At 34.4% G+C, this 13,143-nt stretch overlaps 1 protein-coding gene across 1 annotated transcript in view; it reads left to right on the top strand.

Moving 5' to 3' along the window:
- Positions 1-13,143, top strand: part of LOC114332502 (rho guanine nucleotide exchange factor 17) — a 128,786-nt gene that overhangs the window by 95,188 nt on the left and 20,455 nt on the right. The window contains exons 9-12 of the mRNA XM_028282303.2: positions 2,669-2,927; positions 3,284-3,586; positions 7,852-7,919; positions 9,533-9,856. Of these exons, the coding sequence (XP_028138104.1) occupies positions 2,669-2,927; positions 3,284-3,586; positions 7,852-7,919; positions 9,533-9,856 (954 nt within the window). The remainder of the gene's footprint in view (positions 1-2,668; positions 2,928-3,283; positions 3,587-7,851; positions 7,920-9,532; positions 9,857-13,143) is intronic.

Genomic DNA, 13,143 nt, shown 5'->3' with positions numbered 1-13,143 from the left:
GGATCACTGGGTGCATTCCGTCTAAGTCTGCGTCTAACTGGTTGTCTCATCCGGTTTCTCGCTAATACGTTGGGATGTTGTGTTAATCTGTCTTCCTTTTTCTAAGCAAAAGTTACTAATTTTTTCTTTTAACGTTGTAATTTCCAAGTGATGTCTAATAATATTATTTGTAACATATCCCATGAATCTGTTCTATGGTTGCATGTTGGGATCTGAATCCAAACTGGTGGGAAGGATTAGTTATCGATCTGATAGGAGTGGTTGAATTCTTGAGAGTATCAGTTTCTCTAATATCTGACATTACGTAACGTTTAGGGGGTAGGCGCGAAATTTCGGCTTCAATGCTTTTTTAATGCATTCATTTTTTCGAATCCTGAGAAAACTAATACGTATTTTTGAAAAATTTAAACGCAGAATGAAAGATTACGTTATTACCGAGGGTCGAAAGTCCCTGAAAACTTCTATAATGTTTATTTTAATAAGTTACAGGAGTGAAAAAAAAAGAGAAAATTTAGTGTGATTTTTAATTTCAAATATTTCATTCAAAAGAAACTTTTTGTTTATTTTAAGGGACTTTCGGCCCTCGGTCTTCTTCTTCTTGCAGTACCGTCTCCTATCGGAGGTTGGCTACCATCAAAGCAATCTTAACTTTGTTGGCTGCAGCTCTGAACAACTGTATTGAACTGCACCCATACCACTCCCTTAAATTTCGCAACCAGGAAATCCTCCTACGTCCCACATTTTTTTCCCGAGATTTTTCCTTGGATTATGAGTCTTAGCAGAGAGTACTTTTCTCCTCTCATTATGTGTCCTAAATACTCCAGTTTTTTCGTTTGTATGGTTTTTATGACTTCGCATTCCTTCCCCATCTTCAGCAAAACATCTTGATTTGTTACTCTTTCTGTCCATGGTATTTTCCACATTCTCCTGTAACACCACATCTCGAATGCCTCAATGTTTTTGATGTTTATCCTTTTTCAGTGTCCAAGCTTCCATGCCGTACAGCAGAACGGAGAAAACATAGCACCTTAACATTCTCGTTCTTAAGTTTATATTTATGTCCCGGCTGCATAGGAACTTTTTCATTTTGAAACGATTGTCTCGCTATCTCAATTCGCCTCTTGATTTCTCTTGTCTGGTCATTAGTATCAGTGAAGCAAACCCCTAAATATTTGTAGGACGTAACTCTTTCAACTGGCTGATTATTTATGGTTAAATTCACATTGGTGTATAGCTTCTTTGTTACAATCATGAATTTATTCTTTTTGATATTCAGTTTTAGACCATACTTATTGGTATGAGTGTTTATGTTTTCCATCAAATACTGTAAATTTGCTAGGTTATCTGTTACTATTAGCGTATCATCAGCATATCGTATATTATTAATTAACTCTCCGTTAATGTTCATACCAATGTTTTGCTCTAGGAGCGCTTCCTGACATATTGTTTCGCTATATATATTGAATAGTAGTGGAGAATCCTGACGCACACCTCGACGAATCTCAATTTCTTCGGTTAACTCATTATCAACCTTGATTTTTGCTGTTTGACCCCAGTACAATGGCCCTCGGTAATAATGTAATATTTCATTCTGCGTTTAAATTTTTCAAAAATCTTTATTAGTCTTCTCAGGATTCGAAAAAAATGAATGCATTTAAAAATCATTGGAGCCCAAATTTTGCGCTTACGCCCTTAAAATTGTGTATGGCTTCATCTGCTTCGTAGTTTGTTTTTAAAGGTATTTTTAGGTTCAAGCTGTCCTAAATCACCCGCCGAAACCTTTCCCAATCCATATATTTGTTATCCTATTTCGGTGGTAGCTATATCTCCACAGGTTCAATACTTATTGTGACCAGTACAGGCGAGTGATCTGAAGAAACCTCGAAGCGAGATTCAATTATTTGCGACCTTTTTGGAATTTCTTTTGTTACGCAGAAGTCAAGTAGATCTGATATTTTGTTCTTGTCGGTTGGCCAATAAGTAGGTTCACCGCTGGAGATATATGAGTAGTTTATTCTGTTCATAGCGGCAAGAAGCTGTCCTGGGGTGATTAATCTTGATCCCCAGTGCGTATGTTTAGAGGTATAATCTCCTCCAGCCAGGAATCTATTACCCAATATTTTAAAAAATCTTCAAATTGTTCTTTATTTATCTTGTGTATTGGGCAATAGACTGCAAGATTGTTAGTAAGTCATGCCAGTCTTGAATAACTATGTTAGTAGCCTTCAAGTAGTCTTTTTTTAAAGTCATTAATCTCGTATCTGTTTTAATATTGTTCTTAATTATAATAACGGTTCCACCATGGGCTGTACTATCTGGGTGTCTAGTATTGTAAGTTGTATAGTTGGGTATTTTAAAGTAACTTCTTCTTGTGAAGTGAGTCTCTGATATTAACATTATATCAATTTCATGACTGATGATAAAAGTTTTTACCTCTAGGAAACGTTTGGAAAACCCGTTAGCGTTCCAGAGTGCAATTTTTACTAACTTAATCATTTTGTTACATTATTGACAACTATCGTTAAGAGGTTTAACAATCTACAAATCTAATTACAAACATTTTCATTACCGAACTATGGAAAGTGGAAAGCTTTGAGCATCTTAGAGCATTAAATTCGATCTAGTGTAAATAAATTAAAACTATATCTTTACAATTATAATTTTTTAGCAACTTCAACTGATCGAGTCCCAAGTCCTGAATTACTAGCCACAGTACCTATAAGGAAAACTAGAGCAGGTCTCCAGTTTACCTGTGCTGCTCCTACTGTAGGTTACAAATCTAAAGACGTATGGGTGTGCAACAGCGATGGATACGTTGGCCAAGTTTGTGTTTTAAGTTTATTGCCAGAGCCTAATGTTACGTCCTGCAATGGAGTGTGCAACAGAAAGATAGTGTGCATTGCATCAGTACCAGGTATTAATAACAGGTAACTATCAATGCATTAAACCAGAGGAAGAAACAATAAAAGTTAAAACATCATCATCATTCTCTTTGCCATTATCCCTATGCGGTGTCGGTTTTCTAATTGCATTTCTCCATAAGTTTCTATCTTGGGCCATATCAACATCAATCTCCTTTTCCGACATGTCTTGCCTAAGGGCAGGACGATTAACGTCTCGGCCTTGAACATGACCAAACCAGCTATGATTCAACAAGAAAATTCCTTGTTCTTCCTTTCTTCTTGAAATTTATCCCTTCTTTGCTTCTTGTTTTTCTTTAAGTTGTATAGTTATACGTTTAAAATACAGATTTGAAAATGTGAAAAAATAACTTATTTTTTAGAACATCGACAAATGGGAATAAAAAGGTGGGAGGAGAACCAAAGGAACATAAGATGATGAATTTCGATAGCAGTTCATCGAGTGATGAAGACGAAAACTGTGATAATGAAATAAACGAACAACCCCAACATATAGTAGATTCAGAAGTGTGTAGTGTAGAAAATGATGAATCAGACAATTATCAATCGACCATGTGGTTGGGCACTGAAGATGGTTGTATATACATATACAACTGTAGTGACAACATTAGGATTAAGAAAAATAAAGGAAAATTACAATTAGGAGCTTCTATTTTAAGTATAATGTATGTATATGTATTTTTAAGAACATTATATTTAAATAACTTCATTACTCAGGGCCCCCGTAAGGGGTACTGGCGCCTGTGTGCAAAAAAGGATTTTGGCGCCCCTTAAGGCATTTTGGATCATGTTTTTTATTTATTTTTTAAAGGTAGGTAGGTGCTTGCAATAAACCAGAAAACTGAGCTTTAGAATGTGATTTTCACCCCTTCTCGGGGGTGAGAAAACATACGTTCAAAAAATTTCGGAATTGGATAAAATTACTAATTTTAAATAACTTTTCTTCTATAAAGATTTTTCTCTGTTAATACTTTTCAATAGTTTTCGTTAGTTTCGTTTTCAATAGTTATTTACCAGTAAATTTATGTTCATTTTTCAACAAAAAAAAACAAGTTTTTAGACGGATTTTTGCAAATATCTCAAAAAGTAAGTATTTTATTAAAAAAATATAGCTTATAAAAAAGTGAAAAAAATGGTGTAAGTACCTATATGAGGTCTGCAGACCCAGTAGAAACAGAGTTGTAGCTGATGAAAAAGAGGTTCTTATTCGTCAAATTACAAATCAAATATTTCAACGTAAAATAACCGAAAAATCAAGCACTTATCAGGGAAAACTCATTACAACTTTTTTAAAGTGTTTAAAAGAAGCTATATTTTTTAACATCAAAAGTAAGTTAAAAATAATGTTGGTCCCTTTTTTTGGTAAATAAATCATGAAAAGCGCCCCCTAATTAGCATCCCAAATAAAATTAATCGTTACCGCTTCACCACAAGTTACTATTGTTTATATGATCTGAAGTTTCATTGGTTCAAAGTGCTTATTTTTGAAAAGGCTGTATTTAAAAGGGCGAAAGGGCGGAACGAGTCACTAATCATGAGTGTATGCAAAATTTGAACAGCCATATCTTCCAATTTTTGTCTTACAGGAAATCAAAACATCAAAAATATTCAGAAAAGCAAAATTTATATTTTTTACTGCTTGAGATTTTTGGTATCACTAATTATTTTAAAGTTATTTGGAAAAACAAATTTTTTCAAGATTGAAAAAAAAAATACTTTAAAACTAAATTTTTTCAAAAATGAGCACTCTAAACCGATGAAACTTACAGATCACATAAATAAAGCTTTTCTTAAACATTTTAAAGAAGTTGTAATGAGTTTCCCCGAAAAGTGCTTAATTTTTTGGTTATTTCACGTTGAAGTATTCGATTTGGCATTTGACGAATATGAACCTACTTTTCATTAGCTACAACTCTGCTTTCTACTGAGTTTTGCAACCTTCATATATAAATTATTTTTTTCACTTTCTTGTAAGCTATATTTTTGCTAAGAGTATTTTGTCGATAAAATAATTAGTTTTTAATTGCGACAAACCATCTAAAAACGGGGGGTTTTTTTTTAAATGAACATACCTACTCGCAAATAACTCGAAAAGAATTGACTTAGTGAAAATCTCTATATAACAAAAGTTGCTTAGGACTAGACAGTTAATCCAATTCCGGACTTATTTTGAACGAATGTTTTCTCATCCCCGAGAATACCCACAGATATTCTCGGGCGTATTCCCCTGAGAATACCCTTTTTACCCCCAGAGGAAAAGTACACATCGGCACAGTAGGTATCACTTATTTTCTTGTTAGCTATGTGTATGACAAATTGTATGTCACTCCAAGCGGTTCTTTAAAATTTACAACAAAAACCGTGAGTAAATGGTCTATTATTAATAGGCTAACAGCCGGTTTCCGAAACGTTATTCAAATCTCCGATCATCTAATCGGCTGTCAGATTTGATCAACTGTTAAGCTGTGATAGGTTTCTCAAACGCCAATTATTGTAAAATTGCATGATCATAGATCATGTAATCGATGATCTGACATACGATTTGGTAGCGATACTGTCACAATTGGCTATTATCCTTCAAAATTTCAATTATATTAATCTCTAAATCCAAACTTGTATCTTTAGATTCTAAAGGTGCATTCTCTCTTACATACTGTCACTTTTGTTTGGAGCAAGAATTGAACGAGAGCATTTTAAAAATGAGGCTAGGTAATGTGACAAGAGTTGGAGATATAAAACAGTTTATTTATGATCTATAATATTTTATAATCGTATTTTTATTTTTGGTCTATATATTTACTTTTTATATTTATTTTTAATTTATTTACCGGCTCTTTTATTGTCTTCAAAGTTAGCTGCTATAATTTCTCACACGTTTTCTCTCTTATTTACATAGCTATAATCATTATGGTCTGCTTTTTGGAGCTCTGGCCTCTCAAAAAATAGCTCTATGAGTCTAGCATCCTTGTTATCTTACATTTTTAAAAGTAAAAAAATATAAATTATATAATCAAATATAAAAAATGTCCGAGATATCCATGTTCTGCAAGTTAAATAAATTATTTCTTCCATACAAAAATCTTATTTTTATTAAATAAATTGTTTTAAATCATTTATATATGTGTTATTTGACAATTTTTTCCCGGTATTTGTTAATTACAGTAATTAAAAAACTAAAAAAAAAACTCTTAATAGCCCGTTAATCGACGGATAGTCGCAGATTAGGTAACAGTCCGTTTTTACCGCGGTTTGACAAGCGAAACTGGTTAATCGACCTTTCGGAGACTCAAAACACTCATGATTGGCTGTTAACTAACGATTAATCTTTTGTCAGGTGATCGACTGTTGTTAAAACTAGTTTGGTTGACGTTTCTGACGCATTTAATCTATTGTTAATCGTCGATTACATAATTTTTGAGATGATCATCCTTTCGGAAACCGGGCGTAAAATATCAAAATGAAACAAACGGAATAAAAGCATAAAAAATAAATTAAAATGCCTGACTTCTGACATGTTCTCGCAAATGGGAATCGGCAGTAACTGGATGATAGACTAATCAAATTTAGTGTGTGTTTAAACTGAATTCTATTTAATTTCTCAACTTTTATTTTAAAATTAATTTTTGTTTTTATTTTTGTTTGTTTGCTTTTTTTGCAATTTTTGACCCCGGGTTTTGGCGCCCCTAAAGGATGGCGCCCGTGTGCATTGCACACTTTGCACATATGGTATCGGGGCCCTGTCATTACTAATATTAGACTTAATCCAATAAGTCAATACAGAGGACAATAAATGTCTATACTATTATATAAAGAAAAATTTAGTAACACAAGCAATGGAACTTCGTAAGTCCTAGGTTTTCACATAACATGACAGAAAATAAAACTTGAATTTGATATTTAAACACTTCGTATACCTTTGCATCGATTGATATATAGTCATTTTCATGAGCATTTTTCAGTGCGTAACAAATGATAGGAAAAAGGGTAAGTCCGTGATAATACACATTTATGACATTTATTCTAACATGACATTTTAGTTAAATCTGACACAGTCTTGTCACATTTTATTTTCAATTTGGAATAAAAACAAATCAAATGTGTTTCTTGCATTTATAAAATGGTATTTTCTTTGATTTATATAGTCTTATAAATTATACAGATTATATTTGTAATATTATTATCTAATTAAAAAAAAATTATTTTTTTTTATTATGGCGCCATCTATCGACAACTAGAATAACTAGAATAAATGTTGTAAATGTCTGTAATCAGAGACGTGCGTTTTTTTCTGTCACATACAATTTAATGCGTTAGAAAGAAATCGAAAAACTGTGACGCACTGAAAGATGATCATGAGAAAAAGAATACCATTTCATTTCACAAATTTTGAGTCATGTTTGCCAAACTTCCGATCATCAAAGATTTTAATCGGAAATGACATCAAAACCGGAAATACGCATACGATTGTCACATGTACTATTTCTGCGACTATAATGTGTCAATTCCTATTACAACTTTTTATCCGGAAGTGATATAATAACCAGAAGTATATATGTATTCGTTTTTGTCTTTCTAAGGCGCATCGAATAATATATCGCTTGTACTATGTCGGCAAATTTAAAACATTACTTCCGATTGAATCTCGGGAACCGGAAGTTCGAGATCAAATTTCTCAACTTTAATACCATGTTTGGGTTACTATCATTCGACACTTCATTTGTCATTATATCCGTTCAAATAACGGAGAAGTGATTAAGGACGGACTGACAGACGTGGATATTTCAAGGTTTTCACATTTTAATGTAATAGGGTGAAAGCAAAATGGTCTCCTATAGACATAGAAACATAGGACTTACGAAGTCCAATTGCTTATTTTATTAACATTTGTAAGTCCGTTCCATTAATTTTTCGATTTATTCATTTCTTACAGATATCTGGATAACAGGGTTTATGTATCATTAGCAAACGGAGATATTACTGTATATGACAGAGATTCTGGTAAGCTATTTACAAAAGTTAGTATGCTATTTTGTTTAGTTTTTAATATAGTAATAAGTCCATGATTCAACATTCAATCTCTTAAGATCACTGAAGAGATAACTTTCTGAAAACTGCTATTCAAAAATCACCAAAACTTTCTTGTAATTATTGTCCCACGTCAAAGATTTGGGGAACTATTTCATTGCGACATAGATAGCTTAGGGTACGCCCACAAACGCGCACGGCACATAGCACCGCACAACGCACAGCACAATACCTTCACTACCTTCTTCTTCTTCTTAGGGTGCCTATCCGTTCCGAGCGTTGGCGGTCATTCTAGCTATGATGACTTTGTTGGTTGCTATACGGAATAGTTGTGTTGAGGTCTTTCTATACCATGCTCTCAGGTTAGCAAGCCAGAATATTCTTCTTCGTCCTGGGGCCCCTTTTTCCTTCAATCTTACCTTGTAAAATGCATTCCCAGATAACAACATAAACTTGTTTCAAACTTGCAACAAGTTTGATACATCAAACTTGAAGGCTTGCTGCAAGTTTGCCATGGCAACTCTGCAAACTTGCAGCAAGTTTTAATCAAACTTTCTAGTTACAGTGTGACAAACTTGCATGAAGTTTGTTTTTTCAAACCTGATACAAACTTGATATAACAAACTTGCTGAAGGTTTGTTTTGTTTTGTTGCATGAAGTTTGTTTTTTCAAAGTTCATACAAACTTGATATAACAAACTTGATTAGGGTTTGAAGTGCGATCAGAAAATATTAAGCTCAATTTACATAGGCGAAGCGTTGGTACCCAGCGATGTGCGAAGAGCGGTGCAGTGCGTCGTTGTGGCCACGCGCATTTACGGTAATGCCTGTATCTGTATTTACTTTGCTTCAGCGAAGCTAGGGTCAAGGCTAGGTACGCTGCGATAACTAATTATGTTTATTATACAGAAATGAATTTACTATTAAGAGAAAAGAAGCCAAGCCTACCTAAAGCTTTATAAAAATAAGAAAATAATACATATGGCATTATTCTTGCATATATTGTTGGATTCATGTACATACATAGTTGGATACCTTGTTGAATGTAGTTAATGTGGTTGTTGGCTTCAGATACTAGTTTTAATGTAGGCTGACTATGTGGATGTATGTAATTTCAGGCAGATATTGAGTTCTTCATAGTAGCGACCATACTATTATACTGCAGTTTATTCACTGTGGTACCACATGGTTCGGGAAATCCTACCCACAAAGGTGGACAAAAATTTTAAATAAGGCCCAAAAAAACGAAAAACCTTACGTAAACAACAGCATAAATATTAACATAAAACAATGTCAATATGTATCTACTCATTCCAGAAGATATTGAATAATATAAATGAATTTATGGACAAAAATATCACTTTAAATAGATGAGAGATATTATAAAAATGTCCCATTTCCATTGAAGCGAAACTGACATGACAGGAACAGAGCTCAAAACCACTTGTAAACACAAATATTTTAGGAAAATAAGGCTATTACTAATGTTTTCATATAACGGTATATTTAAACTAGTCATATTCCTTTATATTTTCTCATTTATTGTATATAAGAATTATTACCTATACTAAAAATTATTCTTTTCAGCTGGAACTTGGAACTCATCTAGTTCGGCAGTATGTACAGTGGGATCGTTGAGTTCTCCAGTTTCCAAAATAGTACCTTATAATGGAAAACTCTGGTGCGGATGTGGCAGCAGCGTGAAAATATTCGATGGCCATTCCTTAGCAGTTGAGAACAGTTTTGTGATTAATAATGATAGTAACAAGTCAATTACGTGTATAGTTCTTAGTGGAAACGGAGTGTGGTTATCACTTCAGAATTCAGCCATTATTAAATGCTACCAAGTGACTACTTTCGAATTAATCTGTGAAATTAATGTTGCTCCGTCTGTGACTAAAATGTTGACAAGTAAGTATTTCTAGCAATATACAGGATGTCGAGAAACTCTACCGCCAAACTGAAACATTAGATAGTGGATGTGGCTCTCTGTCGATTCTCATCGTTATCATCCAGCCTCAAAAAACACTGCGAAACATAGACCTCTTCCTCATGTTTCCAACCCCGTTTATCTTGCGCCTCTCATCCACTTTTTATTTAGCCTACTTAAATCGTAAGTCTATCTTGTAGGTTATCGACCGACGCTTCTCTTGTCTTCCTTTGGTCTCCATTCCAGTAACCTCTTTGTCCATCGCCCATCTGTCGTTCTGGCTATGTGTCCTGCTCATCTCCATTTTATTCTGGCTATCCTTTCGATGACGTCAATCACCCTGGTTCTTCTCCTGATCTCTTCGTTTTTTGAAGTTATACTTCTTTACGATTGAGAGTGAAATTTTATAATGCTAGGCGCATGCGCACAAAGACAGTATGTAGTTCGTTGCTAATCTTTCAAATTATTTATGTATCAGCGCAAATAAGTCATTAAAAGAATATATTGGTGTTTTTAGTAAATGTATTATTTATTATAATTTTTGTGTCTTTAGATTTGTCTTCCTCGGGAGTAAGAAAATAAAATATCTATTATAATATTTTTATACTTCACTTGATCTATTTGTCACCGTGATGTGAAATTATATCCGAGACGTCACGTAGACGGGGCTTGATAGCTTGGTTGGTAGAGCATTGGACTAGAGATCGAGAGGTCCCGGGTTCAAATCCCGGACGATTTATATTCTTTTTTTTTATTTTTTGTATTGTTTCAATAAAAAAATTTTGAAAGTGGTAGGTGAGAAAGTTAGTTTACTATTTAAATAAAATACAAATAAACTGTTAAGTATATTTATTTCGTTGAAATTATATAATAGAAGTATAACTTCTTACGTGCGTACAAAGTACACACACGTTCTTTTTTATTCGGTGCCGCAAAATTATTCCTCACATGGACCGCTCCATTCTTCTCTGTGTGACTCTCAGTTTGGTAACCGAGACTTTTGTTAGGGTAAGTGTTTCTGCTGCGTATGTCACGACTGGGAGGACGCACTGATCAAATACATTTCTCTTCAGGCATGTATGCAGCTCACTTTTAAAAGTTTCTCTATGCTGCCCACCCAAGACCGATTCATCTCTTCAATTCATGCGTCTGATTATCCCTGCCAATCATAATTTCATTTCTAAGATATTTATATCTATCTACGAGTTTTATTATTTCTCACCAATACTGATGTTCTGGTTATCTAGATGTTTATATTTAAACCTACATAGCTTAGCTCAACTACTCAAGCTCAACTAATCAATTTGGCTTTATGCAGGGCAGATCAACAACAGATGCGATTTTCATTGTAAGGCAACTGATGGAAAAATAAAGGAATAAAGAGACCAACGCTCATATGGTATTCATTGATCTTGAGAAAGCATATGATAGAGTTCCTCGAGAGATTCTGTGGTGGGCACTCAATAAGAAAGGAGTCCCTGGCGAATATGTAAAGATTGTGAGAGATATGTACGAGGGAGTAACGACTAGTGTTAGGACAGGTGTGGGAGAGACTGATAAATTTCAGGTGAAAGTAGGATTGCACCAAGGCTCGGTGCTTAGTCCTTATTTATTCTCATTAGTTTTGGACCAGATAACAGCGAAACTACAGGGTAGTATTCCATGGTGCCTAATGTATGCTGATGATGTAGTGTTAATAGGAAATAGTGAAAGAGACTTAGAACAAAAACTGGAACAGTGGAGACAAGCTCTGGAGAAAAAAGGTTTAAAACTTAGTAGGACAAAAACAGAGTATTTGGAATGTTCATTTAAAGATGGAGTTACTACAAATAAAATGGTATCTTTGAATGGTGAAATGATTGTGAAAAGCAATAGTTTTAAGTACCTGGGATCGGTATTACAGAGTAATGGAGAAATAGATGCAGATGCATGCAGTAGAATTAGGGCTGGATGGATGAAGTGGAAAGAAGCGAGTGGTGTGTTGTGTGACAGAAAAATTCCAATGAAGCTGAAGGGAAAATTCTATAAAACAGCCATAAGACCGGCTATGATGCACGGAACTGAATATTGAGGAGTGAAAAAGAAAGAGGAACAACGAATGCATGTGGCGGAAATGAGAATGCTTAGATGGATGAGTGGAGTGACAAAGAAGGATAAAATTAGAATTGAGTATATTAGGGGAAGTCTAGGTGTGGCACCAATTGATGCCAAAATGAGAGAGCATAGGTTAAGATGGTTTGGTCATGTTCAACGTCGAGACGTTAATCACCCAATACGAAGAATAGCTGAAGTGCAGATTCCTGGAAGGAGTAGGAGAGGAAGACCAAAGAAGACCTGGGGGAGACGATAAGGCAGAACATGTTGGTAAAGGGGATTAACATTGATATGACCCAAGATAGAATTGTGTGGAGAAATGCATTTAGGGAAGCCGACCCCGCATAGGGATAAGGCAAAGAGAATGATGATGATGATGAGCTTAGCTCAACTACAGCTCAAGCTTAGAGGTTTATTCTATTCCACTACTTTTTCTATTAGGGTTTTATACTGTGTAGATGGTCATTAGTTCCGTAACTTTGTCGGAATCCTGCCTGTTCTCTTGCTTGATATCTCTAATTTTCTTTCCATTAGCTTAACTACTGTTCGCTTAAACAACTTAAATATAGCTGAGGAGGCTAATCGGTCTGTAATTCTCTAAATTTGCTTTGTCTCGTGCTTTGTGTAATAGAATCATAGTACATAGTGTTGTTCCAGTTTGTTGGAATATTGACGCTGTGAAGGCAGATATTGAAAAGTAGATTAATTGTTTCAAGTATTGTCTCCACCAATTTTTACTGCTTCTGATAGTATTCCATCTTAGCCTAGGGCTCGGTTATTTTTCATTTTCTTCAGGTCCTCTTTGATTTCTGATTGTGATATATCGGGCATTAAATCTCATCTTTGGTTTAATACCCCACTTCTTAATGTAATTGGTGGTTTCGTATTGTTATCTTTTTTCTTGATCTATATATCTCTGTATAGATCCCTATACAGAGAATAGAATAGCCCTATATTCTGTTCGTGGGATATCAACATCTTTAACTTGTGTGCTGTTGAGTTGAATCTGAAAAGGTGGAAAAAAATTTCACATTTTTTAACCAATGTTGGTTTCATTTACGCTTTCTATTAGCTTTTCCATGTACATGTTAAAAAGATTCCTATTAAGGCTATCCTCAGTTCAGCTATGTCAGTCCATGTTATGTTTTTAGTTTATTTCTTCACACTTTCCACA

Source organism: Diabrotica virgifera, chromosome 2, assembly GCF_917563875.1.
Source record: "Diabrotica virgifera virgifera chromosome 2, PGI_DIABVI_V3a".
In the NCBI taxonomy this organism is placed as follows: Eukaryota; Metazoa; Arthropoda; class Insecta; order Coleoptera; family Chrysomelidae; genus Diabrotica; species Diabrotica virgifera.
Note: the sequence above shows the minus strand (reverse complement) of the source record. Positions and strands in the feature narration are given on the sequence as shown.